The 22228-nt window shown below is 46.2% G+C and overlaps 1 protein-coding gene across 1 annotated transcript in view; it reads left to right on the top strand.

The window, feature by feature from the left end:
* The first annotated feature begins 262 nt into the window (after positions 1–262).
* LOC135899746 (gastric triacylglycerol lipase-like) overlaps positions 263–22228 on the top strand; it is a 42275-nt gene continuing 20309 nt past the window's right edge. Inside the window, exon 1 of the mRNA XM_070539404.1 lies at positions 263–346. Within this exon, the coding sequence (XP_070395505.1) occupies positions 263–346 (84 nt within the window). The remainder of the gene's footprint in view (positions 347–22228) is intronic.

Here is a 22228-nt window from a genome sequence, read left to right as displayed (position 1 = left end):
TCACCAGCCTCATAGTTGACCCCTTATTAGACACGCCATGTGCGCGCCACAGCTCTATTGAGACATCCATCACCTTCCCAAACGACGAAGAGGCAAGGCGCATGACCTCGTCTAATACGCGCTGAAGGAGCATGCGCAGCTTCATTCGAACATGCCAGCTTGCATGGTCGATCGCGAGACTTCTCGCATTTTTCACTTGCAACTAACCGATGTTGAGAATCTTTTTCGCGGCATCGGCATCTTTGAATGTAACCGCCCACGCATGACTCATCCGATACGCGCCGAAGGTGATAACCTCCAGCAGGAGCGAAAGCGGAGCGAGCGCATCACGAAAATCTTCCACCCGGTATGGGCGGGCACTGATGTCCCCAGGCAGGAAAATGGTGTTTACAACAAAACGACCTGCAGGCAAAGTAGCCAGCACGACCTGGTATTTGTTGCCCGATGCAATAGCCCTGTTTCCGCGACCAGGCATGGCCGCTGTAGTCGCTCCGACGGAGACCATCATCGTACGTTGGTCACGCTCGGTGGCCGGAAGTAGACTCCCTAAGTCACGTCAACAAATAGCAAGGTCGGAATAATTTAATATATCAATACTCAGGCACAGTTTTAGTTTCGAAGACGCGTCTCGCACATACATTTCAGATGCACCATTGTCCTGCTACTAAACCTTATACCCGTATCAGAGAGAAAACGTTTTGTCCGTATTCAATAGTATGCTTGGAAGTGCCACAACACTGATTTTCTTAGGCGATTGGTATTTTAACTTCGGAAAAAGTCATAAATTAACCGCCGACACGGGACGCTGTATGGGCTGTTACTGCCGATTTTGATAGCATTTTGTTGTTCTCCGCGCAAGGGGTATGCTAGGCTTTTCTCAGTTCAACGATGCGTTTTAATCTACACGTCTGTGTCGTCGCATATCTTCGTCAGAAAAACTAGTTCTGGCAGCCTGCGCTGACAGCACATACACGTATGTTTATAACGCGTCACATCGGCGATCATCGCTTTTTGTGGGGACACTGCAGACATTTAAAAAATCGTTGTTTAAGAGCACCGATGCGAAAGTTGAAATATTGAGTGATGTAACTTTGTTAGACTTGTTGATTCCTGAGCACAGACGGACCGATAGCGTGTAGACGGACTGGGCGGGTACGCTAGGCCTAAGGTTCGAGGAAACGGCGCGGGTTCTGCCCGGCTACCGGGTGGCACCCACGCCGTTCCCGGTTACCGGGCGATTGCTAAAATGTGCGTATTTCAGCCTCAAAGCATTTTATCTAATATTTTTTAGTACACTAGGAAAAATGGAAGCACTGGAATCGCCTCAGCTGTGTTATCGGTGCGATAATATCAATCAGCGGCAGGCTTCCTGGGAGTCCGTTCGAACGCGTCTGTATGACTTGTGCGTTTCGTGTCGGCTCCACAACATTGCTACTACAGCGACAACTCGCAGTCATCGCTTGCTTAAAAACCACTGAAAAACGGGGCGTCATATTGCGTGATTTTGTCAAGAATATAGCTATCCGCTCAATCAAAAAGGAAATGCAAAAAAAGAACGAAAGCCATTTTCAGTGTAAAATTATACGTATGCTTGAACAGGACACGCACCATGAAAGGTGCCTAATCACGAACCTTTATTCCAAGCTTTGAAACGAAGTATACTATTATGACCCGAATATATAGCCTTAAGTAGGACAACATATTTGTATCTAGCGATGAATGTAAGTACCTTCCGTACGGGAAGCAGTGCGGCACAAACACAACCAGCACAATTTCAAGTGCGAGCCAGTGAACCGCCGTGTAAACCAGCGCGTTTACAGCACAAACAAGTGCGCGCTAGCGTCATAGCAGTGAAACCAGCGTCTCGTACAGTGTGACCCAGCTCTCATCCGGTGTTTCGACTGGAGTCCCAGCGTCCCTAGTGCGACCCGGTGTGAAAAAACGCTGGTGTCACACTGGACGGCACTCGAAGACGCTGGTTTTTGAAACAAGGATAGTTCTTTTTTTCATTGAAAAAAAAATATTTTTCTCCGCTGTTTTTTTTCAAGCTCCTCACGACTCAACGAAACCGACAGTCCCTCTGCACTGCATATTTTTTTTCGCTGTCACTGTCACAATCTTCGCTATCACAACTTTTCTCGAGAAGTTTTACGACAAGTGTTCCAGAAATCAGCATGTAATGGGTGGCTCTTCCTACAAGGTGTCACAGTAGGAATAATTTACAGAAATCTCCTTAAAATAGTCGCCCTAGTAGTCGGTTAAGAAACTATTCGATGCGGCTTCTTTAGAAGACGGAATAAAATAGCACATTCGTGTTCGTTCAATCAGAATTACCCACGTTGAATATTTCCGTCGCCGCCCCGCATAATATACCGAGTGAATTCGAGGAACGCTGAAATACGACTTGTTTCATTCTGAGTAGAGTACACTGCAAAATAAAAAAATAAAAATTCAGCTAGAATTGGTGCCTAATGAGGACCAAGAGGATGCTAAAGGACATAGTGGGTAAGAGCGAGGACGCTAATTACGATTTACTGGGCACTCTTGGCCTGGCTACGCTTCGATGGAGCGAGCCTTCATGACCATACAGAGTTAGAGTGGCTGGCAAAGCACGTAGGAACATACAAATTGCTTAATTAAGAAGCAGTGGCGCGTATTGAAAATGTAATATCCAAGCCCTGCCTATATTTTACATTGCGTCGCTCCAAGAAGGCCCTCTCGTGGCATCTAATTTCAGCGCTTCCTTAGGCTGGATTTTCTTTTGTTCTATAGGTTAGTTTCTACGTTTTTAGGCGAAGAGTTATTATGCTCTAAAGTGTTCGGTTTAAGAAGTTCTCTGGTCCATTAGTAGGTAAATGTTTTGCCTACCTCTAGCTCTATGAGGTCGTTCTCCTAGTAACTAAGCACACTGATAATTTGAATTTCTTTCGAATGCCAGCCAAGCGACGTGCCCGTAAATGTTTACTGAAAGCAGAAGGCAGCCGTGATTATGCAAATAGACTGAAGGGATTACTATATAACGGCCACATAATTATCACATGAGATGCGAAAGTAAAGAAGCAGCACATCTTGGTTTCGGAATTGCCTGGCATAATGAGCTTCGCTCTCTGGCGCGTGGACTTTAGGCCTGTTTGTCGCATTCCTCTAAGACCTGTAAGTCTGTTTGAGACTGTGAGAAAGATTAACATGACCTTTTATCTCATGAAATGATATATAACTGACAGTATAACTTACTGCGACGGAGTTCAAGTGTTTTAAGGACAGGGACCGAGTTAACAGAAGATCCATGTTGCTCTAATGTGAATCACCTGAGACGAGGTGCGCGGAAAGGTTGGCGCACCAATTAGAGAAAAAGAGTACCAGGAAGAAGCAGTATAGATAGACATTGAGGGCGGTCTTGGCAACACACGGGCGAATGAGCTCTTTATCTCCTACTCTACGTTTATACATGTACCAACGAAAATTTCCATGGCGGTAAATCGTTGGAGTGTCTTACTACCGCTAAGTGCCATTCTCGTGTCTGTGTAGCGTGAACGGATGAGGCCTGTTCTATCGGATACGTATTATATCTGCACACTTTGTTGCGCTAAAATATTCTGCTTTCATTTCATAGCGACCCTTGAGCAGCGCGACGGAATTCAGATACCTGTGTTTGTGTTCCATCTCTGTATCCCCTTAGCGTAATCCCATATTAAAAGCAATACTCAACATATTACGTCATAATTACCCAGTAACAAAACAAAGTACTGGGCTGGAGGCAAAGCATGCAGTATGCCTTACGGCGTAGGCCGTATGACGCTTAGCAGGAAGCGCAGGAATCGAGAAAACCCCGCTGATGGAAAGATTCTTTATCGTAATGGCTAAAACAAACCACGTTTTTCTCATTAAACACAGATTTACATTTTAATTCTTCACTAAAGGTCGCGAAAAATGACGTTTGGCGCACCACTTGGCTAAAACACCAAGATGCATAACAGATCTATTACCTGACCTTCTGTTAGTGCATGCGGTTCCCGGTCTTTTTATTAGTATTGAAATGCAGTACACTTTTTTCTGTCATAAGTTTCTTCTAACTTACAATGTGCAGGTAGGCCTTCATTTGTAGTGGGTAGAAAAGTAGCGCTACCTTTGCCTTCGTTCTCGATGAGTTGGCTTGGCTCGTCCATCGACAGAGTAACGACGACGGGAGTCAGCGAGCCACCACGTAGGCGTGTACTTGGGCAAAAACGGCGTACGAATATAAGGAATGCCTGTACAACAACGGGAACTTATTGTACCAGCTTTTTATTTTAAAAGTAATTGAACAGGTCAAAATGTACGCGGTTAACAACAATTACACTCACTCCTGTGAAAGCAGAACGATGAGTGGGTTTCACAATTTGCGAGGCGGGCTATTGACATCACTGTCACTTGTCAGGGTTGCTGGAGGAGGGAAATAAAAAAAAATTATGCTTACAAAATATCCACGCGTTTTTGAAAGTAGCCGATGCAGGTGTAAATACCACGGAAGGGGAGCTTTGGGTTGTGCCATAAAGAACTAGGTCCTGAATAATTCGTTGTCACTACCTTTAAAGTAGAGACCGTGTGATGACGCTGTGAAACATGCGTGACTGCGGAGATGATTTTTAGAGTGTCATATCGACTTGTAGGTCATGTTCTGACTTCTTCTAGCGGTGCCACATACAAAAAATATCAGACAACACACAGCGCTCACTTCCAAGAACAGAGATATTTACAGTTTTCACAGCCCTGCCTATACCGCCCAAAAGGCCATGGGCACGTGAACATATCACTCAAGAAAAAGATTAGTGTAGTCCACGCATAAATAGGAATCAGTGATAAACGCGGCTTGAGGAAACTGAATGTGTTTACTGAAATCTTTTCATTTCACTTCTGCTTTGTCATTCCGTCGCGCCTTACTCAATGCAGCTGTCACTTAACATTTTTCGCATTACTCTCCTGCTTCAGTTGCCGAGTACGCTAGTTCTCTGTAGCCCACTTCCTCAATTTTCTTTGGCTGCCTTCTTGAATTCTTGCACCTTGTTCTGCTTCTCTATCCTGGCAATAGTGGCACTCAACCATTCTGGGAAATTGGCCAAGATTGTTCAAACACCGAGCACCACGTCCCCAGTTGCAAACATAACAGAGGGCCAAGTTGATAGTTTAGATAAATTTCGAGGCGCACATGATCGGCATTTATAAATTAAATCTTTCATGTTACCCGAAGACGAGAACAATGTAGAAGTCAGGCTTCAGTGAACCCTCCGGCCAAGGCTTCCATGGTTATATGGAACGTGCCTAAATTAAAACTGATTGTAAATTTCTTTCTTGTATTCATGTTTTACAAATTCCTACGTTGAAAAGCTATCGATTGGTTCATACATTTAAGTACTTTCTGTGTTACTTGACCTTTCTGTGCATTATCTTACTTTTGTACGTTCTGTTACCCGTGACCTTAGGGGTTACCCCTCAATTAAGAAAGTTCGTTGCAATACAGGGCACGTCTTGTCATTTGGCCTCTCTTTTTACAGCGTAAGTTGTTATGGGCTCATTCCAACAGCCGTTTGCGGTGGCGATGGTGTCCAGTGCCGCCGGTTTCCGGTGTCCGTAGCAGCTATCACCAGAAAATAAAAGAAAAACTACCCAATTCTCGCAGGGATCGAAGCAGAGCCCGCTGGGTAGCAGCCAACTGCTTCACCACTGAGCCACGCCGGCGCTCGCTATAGCACCAGCAGGAAAATGCCCTAAACGCGTCCTGGCGAGCAAGAAGACGCGCGATGTGACATGTGTGCTGTGTAGCTTCGATGCATTCACATATCATTGCATTGCACTTGCATAATATTGCACCAGGTCGAACACCGTGTTTCAGAAAGAAAAGTAATTTTAAGGAGATCTATAAAAGAATACTAGAAAAAAAAACATATATCGTGTACCTGAATAAATCAAACTGGCTAGGTGAACATGTCAACGCCGCGTTTCACTGGAGATGTCAATAAATCATCATCATCATTAGCATCGGATTGTGCCACTTCTCTAGCAATGGGAGATTCGAGCCGCGTAGCGTCTATTCGTGAGCCATTTGCGTTGCAGTTGCATATTATTACGCAAGGTGGCACGCCATGTAGCAGCTGCATTGGTAGCGGTGCAAGATAGAGAGAGAAGTGTTGAGGAATTTAAAGAAGTTTATGGTGATGAGTAAATACTGAGCTAAGGAAAAACATGTATGGCGTACATGATTGATCCGAGAATGCTAGGTGACTGTTTTTACCGCCCCGTTTCAAAGAGAATGCCACAAGATCAGCATCATTATAATTACCATCGTATTGTGGTATTTGACGTGCGTGCCGCGTAATGTCAATGCGTACAAACTTTGCGTTTCAGTTCCGTTAAATTCCACAATGTTACAAACATTCCACAAACATTATCATAATCCTCAACAGCAACGTACCGTACCACGGTCAAGGGTGGAGACATGTGTGCAACGTAGTCTGGATACCTGGTATGACTCTTCGGTACACGTTACGGCGCCTCCTCGCAAGGTACGAACCACTGCTGAAGAAGCGAATCGCTGAGCTACGCGCGGGACTGCAACCAGTCAACATCGGGCTCAGGAGACAGCTGGGCAGAGAACAGCACCAGTCGCAGCTCGCCGTCGACGCCGGGTGGACAGTTGAGATCGCTCTCTTGAAACCCCGCGAAGAGACTTCGCTGCGAAGACCCTCTAGTGTGTGCTACCGGAAATGGAGCTCCCATGGAGCCGCTCCTCCGGCTTACGCTGTGACTATGCTGCCTGTGCCGCGCTTTTTTGGCCTGTGACTTTTTTCGTCCAGTTCCATCACGCTTTGCAAGTATAGCTACGAATTTATATCATTATGCTGTTCTCAGTTCTTTGCACTGTGTCACTGCCCTGGCATGGACGGTGCTTACATGATGCAATTTTACTGATTCATTCGCATAGCCGTGCGTCAGCGGACTCAGTCGACATTGTCGACTTCACTCGTAGTATCTCACCTTGTAAAACACGAAAATAATGTCCCTATTCTCCTGGGAAAGTCATGACTGCCTGTTATTTCTCAAACTAAGTGTAGAGAGCAGCATCGTTTGCACGTACCGACATAAATACGGTGCTAGTTTTCTCGTCTTCTAAGCATTCAGTACAAAAATCTACTTCACTTATATACAATTTGGTTTCCGTGGGTGTTTACAGATGTACGTGCATACATTAGACTCAATTTGTATAAAACTTTGTGCGGGCAGATGCAACATCCGTCCCTCTTCAGTGATGTGCCAGCGTGACTTTGTTTTAGCATCGGAGCTCTCTTTAACCCATTAAAGCCCAGCGTGACCATATGGTCACGATAGTATGCACAGTGGATTTCAATTAATTAAGATTAACAAAACGGCACCAAAATTGCCATTGATATGCTGATTGACAGATTAGAGTTTCCTTTACGGATACCAAGTGTCAGCAGCTGTCAGTCATTTTGTGGGAGCCCCTCGCAAAGGCGGGAATAAATGTTGCTCTGCGAGTAGCGTCGTGTTTTTTTTTTTCAGTACTCGTTTAAGTAATAGTCGGATATCGTTACCTCAATATTGCTCTTTGAACATGTGACCTACGAGGAGCATTTGTGAAAGAATTACGTTTGATTTATCCATGAACGAGTACATTATCTTGTGCGTTGCCAAATGGTCACGCTGGGCCTTTAGGACACCTAACTTTTTATTTTTTTTTAAACTGTGTTCTCATCTCTTTCACGGCTACTGGCGCGTTCCCGCAGTGGTTATTTGTTATTTTATTGTCTGAATAGGTAGATTTTGGAAGAAATAGCGAAGATACTCGAAGAGGAAGAGGACGACGTGTCAGTGATTTATATCGAGCCGCCAGACGCTAGCACCTATTTGGATGAAGACGCGGCCGATGAAGACTCAGACGGGCTCATTGACAATCTAAGCGGGCGGCAGCTATGAGCCGGTGCTGAAACTGTTTTCTCTGACGGACGCCGCATTGGTGGATGCGAGTCGGACCCCAACGACCCCGGTGGGCAAAGTGATGGAACATCAGACGTTTCTTCTGCTGTAGTTGATGTGGCCATTCCTGCGAAATTATCCACTGCTTCTAACTGGATGAAGCGTGATCTCCAGAAGAGCCTTGGCATATTTCCCGACCGAAACTTTGTTGCTTACATGGACTTTTCATCTGTTGAGTTGTTCGAACTCTATTTTGACGAAGCCGTCGTGGAGCTGCTAGTCGAAAAAACAAGAAAGTATGCGTTATATTGAATATGCCTGATACGGAGGTTACCATAGACGAATTACGATAAGTTTTCTTGGAGTACTTGTTGTGTCCGGCTATAACCGCTTGCAAGAAAAAAAGTTCTATTGGGACAATGGCATGGATATGCGCAACACGATGGCCTACAATGCTATGCGAAGAAATCGCTTCGTACAGATAATGAGATTCCTGCACTTAGCGAAATGCAAGCCTATCACTTAGTGACAAGTTGACAAAGTTGCGTCCATTGATGGCGCTATTGAAAGCAAGGTTTCTGGAACACTTTCGACCTGTGCGTCACCTGAGCTATGACGAAAGTATGATTGAGCATAATGGTCGTCATGGCTGTAAACAGTTCATACGCGAAAGCTTATCCGCTTTGGGCATAAAGTATGGTGCCTAAATGCCACGAACGGATACCTTGTAAATTTCAACGTGTCTCATGCAAGCAGGGGATCCCGGAACATCTGAAAAATATGAAAAGGACTTCGGAAAAGCAGCGGCGCCACTTCTACGAATGGTGGATGAACTCGCAGCTGAGACGCATGACTTTCCTTTCTTTTTCTATTTTGATAATTTATTCATAAGCATGCAGGCACTCAGGCATCTCAAGGCACAGGGCTACGAAGGCACGGGCACAGTGAAGTAGAACCGTGTTCCCAAAGAATGCCCTATCGCCCGACGAGAATTCGTCAAGCGCCAACCTCGCGGGCACGAAGATGCCGTGCTGAGCGAGAATTGGATAATTGTTGTCCGCTAGATGGGCAGTTCTGTAGTAACGATCGTAAGCACCATTCATGGCGTAGAGCAGAATGTCATCTGCAGACAGGTACTCTCGTGTTCAGAAGAAGCGAATCAAGGTGGCCCGTCCAAACAGTGTTGCTCAGTACAAGATTTATGGGAAGTACGGACCAGATAGATGCAAATGCAGGCGCCTACAGGATTGCAATCCGTGGCAAAAAGTGGTTGTGGCTGATTTTCACTTTGTGTTGTCTCTATCAGCACCACTTGGACGCTCATTCGTAGCACAGGATTCAACGTTACGCAGGTGGAATTCCGCAGGCGAATTGCACAAAGCTACCTGAAGGCATGGGACAATAAGCCTAGAGGACCTGGTCAACGCACAATTCAAAAGACTGGTGATGTGCTGACTGGTACACTGTATGGCAAAGTCTAATGGCAAGAGGTGGAGGTGTGCGTGAGATAATTGCAACAATGCGGTGCACACAAAATGCACAAAGCATGACGTCGGCATGTGTATTCCATGATTTAAACCACATCACACAAAATAAGTGCTCGACTATTCGCTATGTATGTATTTTGCGACATTTCATGGCTTGAAATAAATGTTTTTCACTTCGCGTATTTTGCTGTAGCGTAAGGGCCCAGTGTGACCATATGGTCACGGGCTATATTTCAAAAACTAATTAGGCAAGAGTAATAATTTTTTGCATGTAAATTATTAGTATAAAGATAAGGTAATATATTAGATTTGTTTCAAGATACCAAGAAAAAAAAAAGAAACTGGTCCCTAATGGTTAACTATATAATTGCGTGAAAACATCAACTTGACGTGACAAAGTGTGGAATGCGTCTTATTCAAGTATATGGCACTAAGAACTAGAATAACTGAAAGACATAGTTTGTGTCACATGTAAGAAGAAAATTAATGTACGGACGTTTTTACTTTAAGCACACTATTTGAAGTATAGCTAAGATTCATAACGCATAACTTCTTTACTATCATGAAGGTACAACGGGTACTGCGTAGCTCCTTGTCAAGCTTAAATATAGCACCACCTCTTTCTTGAGATAACTTAGAAGTATTGATTTAGTGCACAGAATTCGAGAAATGGTCCAGTTGAACTATTTCTTTGGTGAAGGAGAAGCACTCAGGAACAACGTCAGCGTGACAATTTTATTGATTAGCTATTTCCTTACAAGGAAATTCGCTAGAGTCTACAAGGTTTTCTCTAAAGATGTGCATAACCCCATTAAATTTCGTGGTTTTATTTTATTGTCAGCGCATTTTTAGCAAGTGATTTTTCAGTCACTTCGGGACTACACCAATGCAGCATTTGGGGAATAAGAACATGTGCCCGCCTATACACGCGAGTTCTACAAAACTTCAACGTGAAACGGAATTCGCAAGTACCGTTGCTTGCATAATATAATTCTATAGCACACTCGTCATTAGGCTGATTTTTTTCGTGATGACCTAGATATCAACAATAACGCCACCGGACAGAGACCTTGGCATTGCGCATCAACGGCGACGATATTTTGTCATGTTATTTCAATATTTCTTGCATTGAGGATATAAGTCACCAAAAGAAGCGATTTGTAGTCTGCACTTTTTGTTCGCATTTTTGGTAGCAGTACACACATATTCCTTCCTTTACCACCAACGTATTCATTGAGATATCACTAGGAACAAGCAAGGGATATCTCTTGCACCATCGTTCCGACAAGGAGACTTGTCTTCTTCAGAGCAGCGACTCAGTGCTGTAAGGCCAAGACCACAACAAAGAGAAGTTGCTCGAAACGACAGCAAGATGCGTGTTCCTTTCAAGCTTATAGAGGACTGTCTTCTCGTGGGCGACCGCTCAGCGGTGAAACCATTCACTTTACAATCGCGGCTTTCGCGACATTCGTTCAAACACAGTTGATCACTCTGAGCCGCCATCTTCAATGTGATGCATTGTCACTATCGGATATTTACTCATCGAATTAGATAAGCGTCAAAGCTTGCGAACACGAGTTATTATAGCCAATTTACAGTCAATAAGAAACTTTGTCTTTTGATCTCTATACTACAACGAAAAAAAAAACTGGTAATGCAGTGCAGTCACAACTGTTCCTTCTAAATTAAACCAATATTGCAGCGCGACACTTAACTCACCAAACTATATGGGAGGGTAAACAGATTCATTTACTTTAGTATTTTTGGAAGAACACTTGGAGAATATCTGTTCGATTCGGTGCACGCAGCACAAACGGCGTCATTAATTTTCGCACACAATAGTTGACGTGACCCACTAAGGCCCAAACAATGAAACGTTCCTTTCCTTCGAGCGCTTCCTAACCTTACGTGAGGCCTCCTTACAGCGAAGGACCGATGGAGGAAGCAAGCGTACTCTGAAAGCTCCCTTCACCCGTCCTCACGTAAGGAGCGGTTGCCGCCACGCCTGGGTTCGAGATTATCTCTTAAAAGCTTTAGGCGAACACCAGAACACCACTATTCAATAAAAAAGGTTGTATCGTCACACAATCTTTAAGTTGATGAGCTAATATAGAGAAGCGTGGACGCTTTTTTCTAGTTTTGTTTATTACACCTAAAGAAGTAGCGTATTACGGTGCAAAACTTGATGTGATCCAGCAACGCTGGTACGCCGGCGTCGTGCAACGCCTAGCAACGCTTCCATGCCGCACGCGTGACTGAAACGAACGTGCCTGGCAAAACGTACCGTGCTCGCGCTTCTCCGAAGGTGGGCGACAGCACGCACGCGCAAGCAAACGTCACGTGGTTAAGCAGTGAGGCGAAGCGCTCGTTCAGGGCCAGGAGCAGCGTAAGGACGCATGAAGGTAGCTTGGCCCAAACAATAAAACGTTCCTTTTAGGTGTGTGCGAATATTGAAATTTTCGATTACGAATCGAATACGAATAAGGCGAAGAACTCTCTTCGAATATCGAATCGAATATCGAATACATGTGTAGTATTAAAAAATTGCAAGAGAGGTAACAATAGCTTTATTACCCTTTTAAAAATAACATTGCATTTTGCAAGGTTGCTTCAAATTAAAGAGGTACTCAATTATAGATAATGGACTCAGGTAATGCCCTCAGTCAGGTAAAACGCTTGTTACAGATTGTCGTGAAGGAAAATTAACTGCTCAATATGGCCAGAAAGTAAACGCTCTCTATGCACTGTCACATTTCTACCGGTAGAAAAGACTCTTCCACTAGGAACTGAAGTGGCAGCGATCGCCAAGTACTTCCGGGCGAGTGCACTTAAAAGCGGGTACCTGAAGCGGCCAATGGACTGCCACCACTCACGAGGATTCATGCCCCTTTCCAGAAGAGGCTTTTGCGCGTAGTCTGTAACTTCCCCCTCAGGGGCAGATGCCAAATGTGTCTTCTCTTTGTTCATCACTAGATCGTCAAAAGCATTCCATACACTCGATGCCACCAGCGGACACGAAGTCGACGCTGGCACGGCGGTGTCCCCACGGTGTTCCACGACGGCTTCCTGGAGCTCCCTTGTCACAAGGTTTTTCAGCCAGATCATCTGAACAGATGCCTGATGAACTGTGGCCATAAAGCGCGGATCAAGAAACATGCCTAGGCTGGCCACTTCATCAAATTTCCACTCCGCACAAAGAGCCTTGATACATTTTGAATCAATGTTAGCAAACCCTGAGTTGCCTTTGCAACCTTCAAGGCAATGGGGCATTCCAAAAATAATTGGAATTATAAAGCTTGGTGAAAAAGAAACCGAAACTGATCATGTCTCAAATGCCTGAAGCAGACAGACTGAAACAGAGCATACAGATAATGAGCGGATCATGCGAAGTTCTCAGTTAATAAACATGTTCTTAGGAGAATGCGGAGCAAGCATACAATTGGTTAATTGCTCAATTATTCGCAGTCTATCCGAATATTCGCCGTTTCCACCGTTATTCGGCCGTCCTCGGATATTCGTGAATTTCCGAACACGCATTTCTCGAATCGAATACGCTTCGAATATGGAAAATATTGGATTCGTATTCGAAATTCCGAATATTTGCACACTCCTAGTTCCTTTCCTTCGAGCGCTTCCTAACCTTACGTGAGGCCTCCTTACAGCGAAGGACCGATGGAGGAAGCAAGCGTACTCTGAAAGCTCCCTTCACCCGTCCTCACCTAAGGAGCGGTTGCCGCGTGCCTGGGTTCGAGATTATCTCTTCAAATCTTTCCGCGAACACCATTATTCTATTAAAAAATGTTGTATCGTCGCACAATCTTTAAATTGAATAGCTAATATAGAGAAGCGTGGACGCTTTCTTCTAGTTTCGTTTACTAAAGTTAAAAAAAGTTGCGCATTACAGTGCAAAACTTGATGTGCTCCAGCAACGCTGGCACGCCGGCGTCTTGCAACGCCTAGCAACGCCTAGCAATGCTTTCATGCCGCACGCGTGACTGAAACGAACATGCCTGGCAAGACGTACCGTGCTCGCGCTTCTCCGCAGGTGGGCGACAGTGCGCATGCGCAAGCGAATGCCACGTGGTTAAGCAGTGAGGTGAAGCGCTCGTTCAGGGCCAGGAGCGGCGTAAGGACGCATGAAGGTAGCTTTGGAGCTACCTTATGCTGAGGAAGCACCAAGGAAGCCTTCACCGAGGGCCTCTCAGTAAGGAAGCTTTCAGAGTGACATAAGGTAGCCTCACCCCAATGAAGGCTTCCTTAGTGAGGTAAGGAAGGTTTCATTGTCTGGCCCTAAGTATTCTCAGCTCTTTTTGAAATCAGTAGGCCACAGATGGCTGCCGCTTCGTCGAAAGCGAATGTGATTCCCGAAGTTTGAACTTTTGCGAGAGACCGGGCTTTTCGGTCGCGATAATCACGCCAGCAGAGATGACCCTTTGGCCTGGGAGCTCAAACTGACGTACAGCGCCTAAAAAATGTCGACACTCTCGCGCCGTTCTTTATAGTGCAATGGTCGTTCGGTCCACTGCTTGAGTGAATAATGGCCTAGCCAAAATGAGAACAGACACCAGCATATCTGTTTGAATTCTTTGAAATTTAACGCTAGTGCAGGACCATATATCTCGAAGTATGACATGTCGTCCGAAAGTTCGCATAAAGTGTTATGGTTAGGTAAATGGTGATATATATTCTGGTTAGATATGCCATTTCTCAGGAAGACAGAGCACAGGACAGGTATTGAGACGCCAAAGTAACAGTGCGCATTAGTCTAACATTCATGCACATTTCACGGAGCCTTCAAAGATTGGAAATATGACGAATATGGTTGTGATTGCTTCATGTGATCGATGCATACTTCTCTGCAAGGAACTGTGCAAGAGTGTAATGAAGGTCTTCCCATGAATCCAGCGTCTTCCCATGCCTTTCAGCTTGAAAGCACCTTGTTTTTCGACGCTTGATCGCACTGGGGACGCTGATGCTGGCTGGAAGTCCCTGGGACACCGGTGAGATTGCTGGATAAGAGCTCAGTCACACTGTACGAGACGCTGGTTTCACTGCTATGACGCTTTGCCGCACCGGCTTCAGTGTGCAAGGACTACAAGCGCCTTTAATATATTGTTGATGCAATTTTATCGGTAAGTACCCGTCTCCCGTTACAAATACAGCTATATTATATTTGAGGTGAGAAATGCATGTTCCATGTCGCAGCAAGAAATAAAGGTGCGTGAGCTGCTCCGTTTATGCTTTGATGCGTATGCGACCCTGAAGATCACTTTTGTTTTCTGCGTTTCCGTTTTGACTGCGCGGATAACTACGTTCTTTAGCGAAAATACACAAATAAAGATAACGCCTCATCATTTAGTAGTTTGTATTTGTGATAACACTTCATTTTTTAAATATTTTGCATTTATTTTATTTTATTTATTTACCTTGCGTCAACGAGGGATCATGTGCTAAGCGGCAGTGCATGTTTACATTTCATGCACGCTCACCGCACTTCATATGTCATTGTGGGTGACGTGTGTGTAAGTTTTACATTTGTTTATAAGCGATGAAGCAACCAATGGATGTGAGTTCGAGTACGGTGGAGTCAACAATAAATAAAAAAGCCAACAGTCGTTGTGAGGCGTTCGAACGGACCCCAGGAAGTCAGCTGCTGATTTATATCATCGCACTTATAACAAAGCAGCCGTAATTCGTGAGCTTCCGCTTTTCCTTGTGTACCAAAATGTAATAGTAAACATTTCCAGTAAGATCCGGGTCGTTCCTCTTTCCTCTCGAGGGTACGGGCATTATTTCCCCACTTGGGTGACCAAGACGCACTCTCAGACAAGGTCTACGCAGGTGAAGAATACTGCCGCTAAGGTTAGTAGTAATAAGAGCGCTGGAGGCTTCGGATAGATGAAGCCGATACAGATGGAGCTTGTAGACAGTTTGTGTTCGCAACGCTATTTTACAAGAAATTACGCACAGAAAGGCAAGGTGAACCTTGAACACCTGTAGGGTGACCCTATATCGGCAGAGCAGATGGCGGGGAGCACCTCAGGTTTACTCTGGAACCGCTTGATCGGGGTAACAGGGCCACGTTTTCCATTCCTCGCTGCCCCAAATCAATCGTTTACAGTCGAATCACCTCCGAGGGTTTTTTGAGCACGGTCCGCCGGCATACCAATCACCACTCATGTACGCGGATCGTAATTTGAGTGTTCCGCCGGCTATTCAAGCATTTGCCCTAGCCTACGCTCCCTTTGTTTTGCTACAGCTTAAGGTATCTGCTCCTCTTCCCAAAGACAACATAAAAAAATGCAACAAGAGATAGGGTCACAAACGCAGAGCAATCGTTCGTTTCGTGAAGGGAAATGCGTAGGCAGCTTAAAGCAACAGAGCCCAACACAGCGGGCGCAATAAAATACTAATAAGCAAGAAGCAGCTGCAAACTAATGCCGAAGGGTGAATGACATGCGCTGTGGCACCCCGTCCCACGCTCGCACATCTGTAGGGCCATCGAACATCCGGTAGCGTAGTAATTGGAGGCCATGCGTCAATGAAACTGTCCCTGCGGCACACCAGGCTCGCGTACACTTGGCGAGCAAAGACTCACTGGAAGTTCTTGTCTGCTCGGTGCCAAAGCCATGGGCAACACTTTACTCTCGAGAAGTGGTTCCTACGGCGGACAAAACGGTCGCCACGGCGTGCTCAGTGAGCAGTGGCATGGCACACACGCTTTTTGGGCCGATGGAACTCGTTTTTGCTTTCACCGTCAAAATGACCATCCGAAACATGGACATCGTGCAATGCCGATTGTAACTCGTCTTGAGGACGGCTTTGTGCCCTAGTGGGCGCAACCACATGGTCCGGGGTCGTTCGCGTCGTCATGCGGCCAGGAGTATTCTCGGCGCAAGCCTGCTCGCAGGTACTGACGTACATCTGGTTACAAGCAATCGCGTTTGTCTCGGTCGACCACACCGGAAAGGGCGCCGCTGAGAGAGCTTCGGGACTGTGCGCCGCGGACGACTAAGCAACGCGTCACGGATTGCTGGCGCTGATCGTCCTCTCCGCGTGGCTTTCGACCAGTGGCGTGAGCAACACGCATGTCTCATCTAGGCGCCGTACACTGCGATAGGCACCCGCCGCGGACAACCAATGATCTTACTGTGTTTCATGCGTGAAGCAACGAGAATCGGCATTTTAATGCCAGCCATATGTTTACCCGTTCTTTGAAGAAAACGAAGCAAAACGAAGGGAAGCGCCAATCTGAAGCTTCTCAAGCAAAAATTAACGAAATAAATCATGCTTTTCCTGTAGCAGGTATACCAATCCCCAGTCAAAAATTCCATCAAGCTACTGGCTTACATGTCTGATGGCTATACGTAATTTCGGACCTTGAAGGTCTACCAGTCTGATGGTCTACCGGTCTGATGGTCTACCGGTCTGATGGTCTACCAGTCTGATGGTCTACCAGTCTGATGGTCTACCAGTCTGATGGGCTACCAGTCTGATGGGCTACCAGTCTATTGGTCTCTACCAGTCAACTGGTCTACCAATCTATCGGTCCCTATTAGTTTGTCCATTAATGGCACAAATGCATGATTGCATCAATTTTAAGACATATTGGCACAGCTAGTCCTACGCAGGCTGAAGGAATAACATTCTTGTTGTGCGTCTCAACCATGCAGCTTGTATGCCAGTCAGTAGGCAGGCATGTGCGCATTCCACACTCCATTTTTAACAGGACAAACAAAATTAAGGAAATTGAAGCTTTATTTGCACTCGACATGACCAGTTCGGTTTTGTCGTTACATTGATGAAATCAGTGGTGCAAAAGAGCAACGCATAGATGCATGGTTTATTGCTCGGCAGCCACAAAAATAGAGTACGAGATCTTAATCACCCGCTGAGCTTATGAGTTGATGACAAGTCACCGAAAAATATTGTAGCGCAGCCTTCATTCCGCTTCTAACTGGCCCAAGTTTGTGATGTCGCTTATATATACTATATATACATAATATACTCACGCGGTAGCTGTGCTAAAATAGCGGCAATTAGTTTCTGCTCTCCTCGACACTCTTAAGGTAGCGCAACTCATGTTATTGTGTAACCGTAATTAACATGAGGTGAAGAAATATCATTCACCGATGTACTGCGGAAAGCCACTCGGTTGCTAGTTGCCTCATGCATCTGCCGATTTCGGCACCACAAAGGCTAAATAAAAGTAAAAGCACTAAACAAAGACTGATCGCGGCTTCGATTACTGCAGATTTTTCATGAGGTTTTACACGTTCAACTCGGTTAATCGGCTGCGCGGACGTTTTCGTTTCGGACGGTCATGATGCCCGTAGAAATCTATCTACCCTTTAAGCGCCCTACTGGTGTACAAAAGCTACATGTAAAGGATCTCCAATAAACGACAAGATTCTTAGTGGCATTGGAGGGTTGCCTGTAAGAGTTTTTACATGACTTTTAAGAGCCCTGTTTGTATTGGGAGGGTGCATATAGACACTCTTGACTGACCTTTAAGAACCCTATTGGTATTGGGAGAGTACCTGTAGGAATCCCTGACTCACCTTTAAGAATCCTATTGCTATTGGGAGAGTGCCTGTAGGAATTCCTGACTGACCTTTAAGAATCCTATTGGTATTGGGAGAGTACCTGTAAGAATTCCTGACTGACCTTCAAGAATTCTACAAGTCCATTAAGATAGCCCTGACGGATTTTTTGAGGATGGATGGATGGATGACGGATTTTTGAGGATGGGGATCCCCATCCTCAAATATGCACATTTTAGTATTCACTAGGTACCCGCACCGAGATTGTTCTTTACCGCGGAAGGTTAGGAGTAGTGTACCCCCTGAGTCTGTCCGCACGCTATCGGCCCGTCTGGGTTGAGGAAGAAACAAACCTAAAGAAAAAGTCACACTATGTGTGACGCGAGCAGGAGGTTGCTGCCGGAGAGGAACATGGTCACCCCGAATAATGTCTTCGAATCGCAGAATATTGTCCATTTGTGTGGTGGTTCATCACCAATGTGTTGAAGGGCAGTAAAGAGCGCTGCGAGCTCTGCTGCCGTCGATGTTGTGGCGTGAGTCGTCTTAAATTTGATTGTTGTAGCTTTCGCTGGTATAACGATTGCCGCCGCGGAGCTGCTTGGAAGGACAGATCCATCAGTGTAAATATGCGTAGAATCACGGTAGTTCTCGTACAAATGTAGTAGCGTGAGCTGTCTAAGGGCTGGCGACGATAGATCAGCTTTTTTCGAGATACCAGGTATAGCAAGGTTGATTTTTGGCTGAGCGAGGCACCATGGAGAAATCGAAGGTCTCGCAGCCGGGGTGAAACAAGCTGGCAATGATTCATTATATGCGGTTATCGTCTGGCTGAAAGATGTGTGTGGTCTGTCCGTTGTTAGGGAAGCCAGGTGGTGACGGGGAGTCCTGGCCAGATGCCTTATATGTGTCCTGAGTACTTCAATTTCAATGTGAGTCCTGACAAGGTGGTCTCCGGCGATTGCTATCGTAGCCACTGTTGAAGCATCCGGAGCACTTGACCCGGAAGACTTTGTATTGTGCGTACATTTGTTTTACCTGTGTTGCTTATTGCTGGCAAGCTGTATCGCAGAAATCCTTGAAAAAGCACCCTGTACAGTTGCAACATGGCACTGGGCGACATTCCCCAGGTCTTGCCAGCGAAAAACTTGAGCAGGTGACAGATTCACGTATGATACGTGTGGGCTCCACGACAAGTCCCTGTTGATTATGACACCTAGGAACTTGTGCGATCGGACCCGTCGTATTATTTGGCCATTTATCATTACACTGTAATTGGCCATGGGTTTGCGCGTAAATGACACTAGTGCGCATTTCTCTGAGGAAATTTCCAGGCCTCGATTACGGAGGTAGATAACAGTTTGTGTGGCGGCTCTCTGAATTCTCGCTCTCAACTGTAGGCGTGTTACTGCAGATGTCCATATGCAAATGTCATCGGCGTACATTGATAGCCTGACTGTGGTTGGCACGTGCTCAAGGAGAGCAATTAGTGTTAGGTTAAATAACACAGGGCTAAGTACACCGCCCTTGGGGACGCCGCGGTAGCTGTAATGTAGAGAAGTATGGCCTCCCTCGGTGCTTACAAAGAAGGATCGCATGGATAGATAGCTCCGTATCCATTGAAACATCCGACCACCCACTCCTACCTCTGCGAGAGCAGAGAGGACGGCTTCATGCGTAACGTTGTCATACGCCCCTTTAACGTCGAGGAATAAAGAAGCGCAGAGACGCTTACGGCATTTCTCATGTTGAATGTAGGTGACCAGGTCGATGATGTTATCGATCGATGATCGACCGCGTCTGAAGCCCACCATGGCATCTGAGTAGATGTTGTGGTACCCCAGGTACCACTCCAGACGTCCTAGGACCATCCTCTCCATTACTTTGCCCACACAGCTCGCCAAAGCGATCGGGCGATAGGATGAGAGCTCCAACGGCGATTTGCCAGGCTTCAGCAGTGGAACAAGGCGACTTGTCTTCCAGGTTGTTGGTAGCGTGCCATTTCTCCAAGATTCATTGTACACCTCGAGGAGAACTCCTCTCGCTCGCTCCCCCAGGTGACACAGAGCTCGGTAGGAAATTCCGTCAGGTCCTGGCGCAGATGTGCGGCTACACTAAGCTAATGCTGCCTTAAGTTCGTGGACTGAGAATGGTAGATCCAACCGGTGATCACGTGGTGGCGGACAGCTGCTCGAAGGCGATAGAATGTTGGTAGCTGTGAGTTGGCCGGATTGTCTGGAGCAGAAATCCTCTGCCACGTCAATCTCCGATCTCTTTTGAGAGAGGGCAAGCGCTTTGAATGGGAATCGCTGTAAGGGAAGTGTCCGGAGACCGCGCACCGTTCTCCATAGTTGAGATAAAGGCTTGCGTGGATCTAGCGACTCGCAGGAGGCAGCCCAACGTTGCGAATCGAGCTTGGCTAACCGGCGCTGTATCTTCTTTTGCGTGCGCCTGGCGGTCCGTAGATCGTCCATTGTCTTCGTACGTCGGTATCTTCGTTCAGCACGTCGTCGGATTGCTCGAAGTCGTTCTAGTTCCACATCAAAGTCATTCAGTCTCGAAGAGAATGTGAGAGTACGCATAGTGTCTTGCACCGCGCTCTTGATTGCCTCTTCCAAGTCGAAAGATGGATTGGCGTCGCAGTGTTCTTCCATAATAGATTGAAATTTAGGTCAGTCCCCTCTTTGGATCGTATCCCTTATTTTGGAAGGGGACAATCCTCTGATCTTGATGTACGTGGGGATATGCTCACTTCCGTGCGTCTCTATGTCCGCAAACCACCCTGCGCGTCTGACAAGGCTTCGTGAGACGAAAGCCAAGTCAAGACAGCTGCTGTACGTGGAGCCACGTAAGATGGTAGGACTTCCATCATTCAGCAGCCAAAGTTCATTACTGGAGGCGAAAGATACCAGAGATCTGCCGGTTCCGTTGATCATCGGACTTCCCCAGAGTGTATGGTGGGCGTTGAAATCTCCAATGATGACCCAGGGATTGGAGGTTGAGGAAAGGATGTCTTGTAGTCTTTTGTAATCAAATCGACTTGACGGAGATAGGTATGCGCCCACAAAAGTAAAGGCCAAGTTCTTTTTCCTTACGTTTAGGCATATACATTGGTTTTTGTCATTAGGTGGTACAGGGTGATGAGTGTAGGTGAGGTCACGGCGAATACACACCAAAACCTCACTGTTTTCATAAACAGTTGACGACATGAATAATTCATATCCAGAAAGCCTGATTGTGTTCGATGAGTTTGGCTCGCAAATGACGATAATGGGAAACATATTGGCGTACACGAAGCGACGGAAATCCGAAAGGCGCGCTCTGAGTCCGCGCGCATTCCACTGGAAAATAGCTGCTTGTCGGACCTCTTCCCTAAAAGACCGTGGCTGTGGAGCCATGATCTACTCAAGGGTTGCCAGCACCGGACTCAGAGCATCCAGTACTTGAAGCGCACTTCTGGCAGACGGTGCGTGCATGTTGCTTAGCAACACGCGAATGGCATTCATTAAAGGCCTAATAAGTGCTATCACTTGCTCATCTGTTTTCCGCGACTCCTCGGATGCAGCACCGTGCTGTACAGGGGGCGGCTTCTTCTGCGGCTCTTCTGGCGCTCGTGTACGCGGAAGTGGCGGCCATTCCTTTGTGGAGAGAGATCTGGCAGTATTCTCCCTTCCAACATCGGTGTTCGGAGTGCTGGAAACTTCCGCTGATGATGATGCTTGACGCATTGACTTTTCCTGGAAGCTTGACGTTTTCCGTCGTGAAGACCTTCGATGGTGACGTCGTCTTCGCCGTACTTTCACAGCGGCCTCTTTGTGGGTAGAATTGTCTCTCACCATTTGTTTAAGAATGGTGATCTCTTTCTTGATCTGGGCACAGTCTTTGGAAGAGGCGCACTGATCACCCTGACAGTTAGGACACTTCAATGTGGTTGCGCTGCAGTTGTTTTCTGAGTGGGGTTCGGCACATCGAGGGCACATGGCCGAATTTCTGCAGATACCCATCACATGGCCAATCTTCTGACAATTGAAGCATTGTATTGGTCTTGGAATAAATGGTCGAACCTGGTGGCGAAAGTGGCCGACCTTCACGTAGGGTGGAAGGCAGTCGCCTTTGAACGTTAGCCTCACACAACATGTGTTGCCGAGGCGACAAACATGCACAATGACGTTATGTTCACTTGCTGGTTTTATGAGAACTGGGAGGTCTGCATTAGGAATTTTGTTGTCAATT

This window comes from Dermacentor albipictus, chromosome 5, assembly GCF_038994185.2.
Source record: "Dermacentor albipictus isolate Rhodes 1998 colony chromosome 5, USDA_Dalb.pri_finalv2, whole genome shotgun sequence".
NCBI classification, from domain to species: domain Eukaryota; kingdom Metazoa; phylum Arthropoda; class Arachnida; order Ixodida; family Ixodidae; genus Dermacentor; species Dermacentor albipictus.
This window is presented reverse-complemented; position numbering and strand designations above follow the sequence as displayed.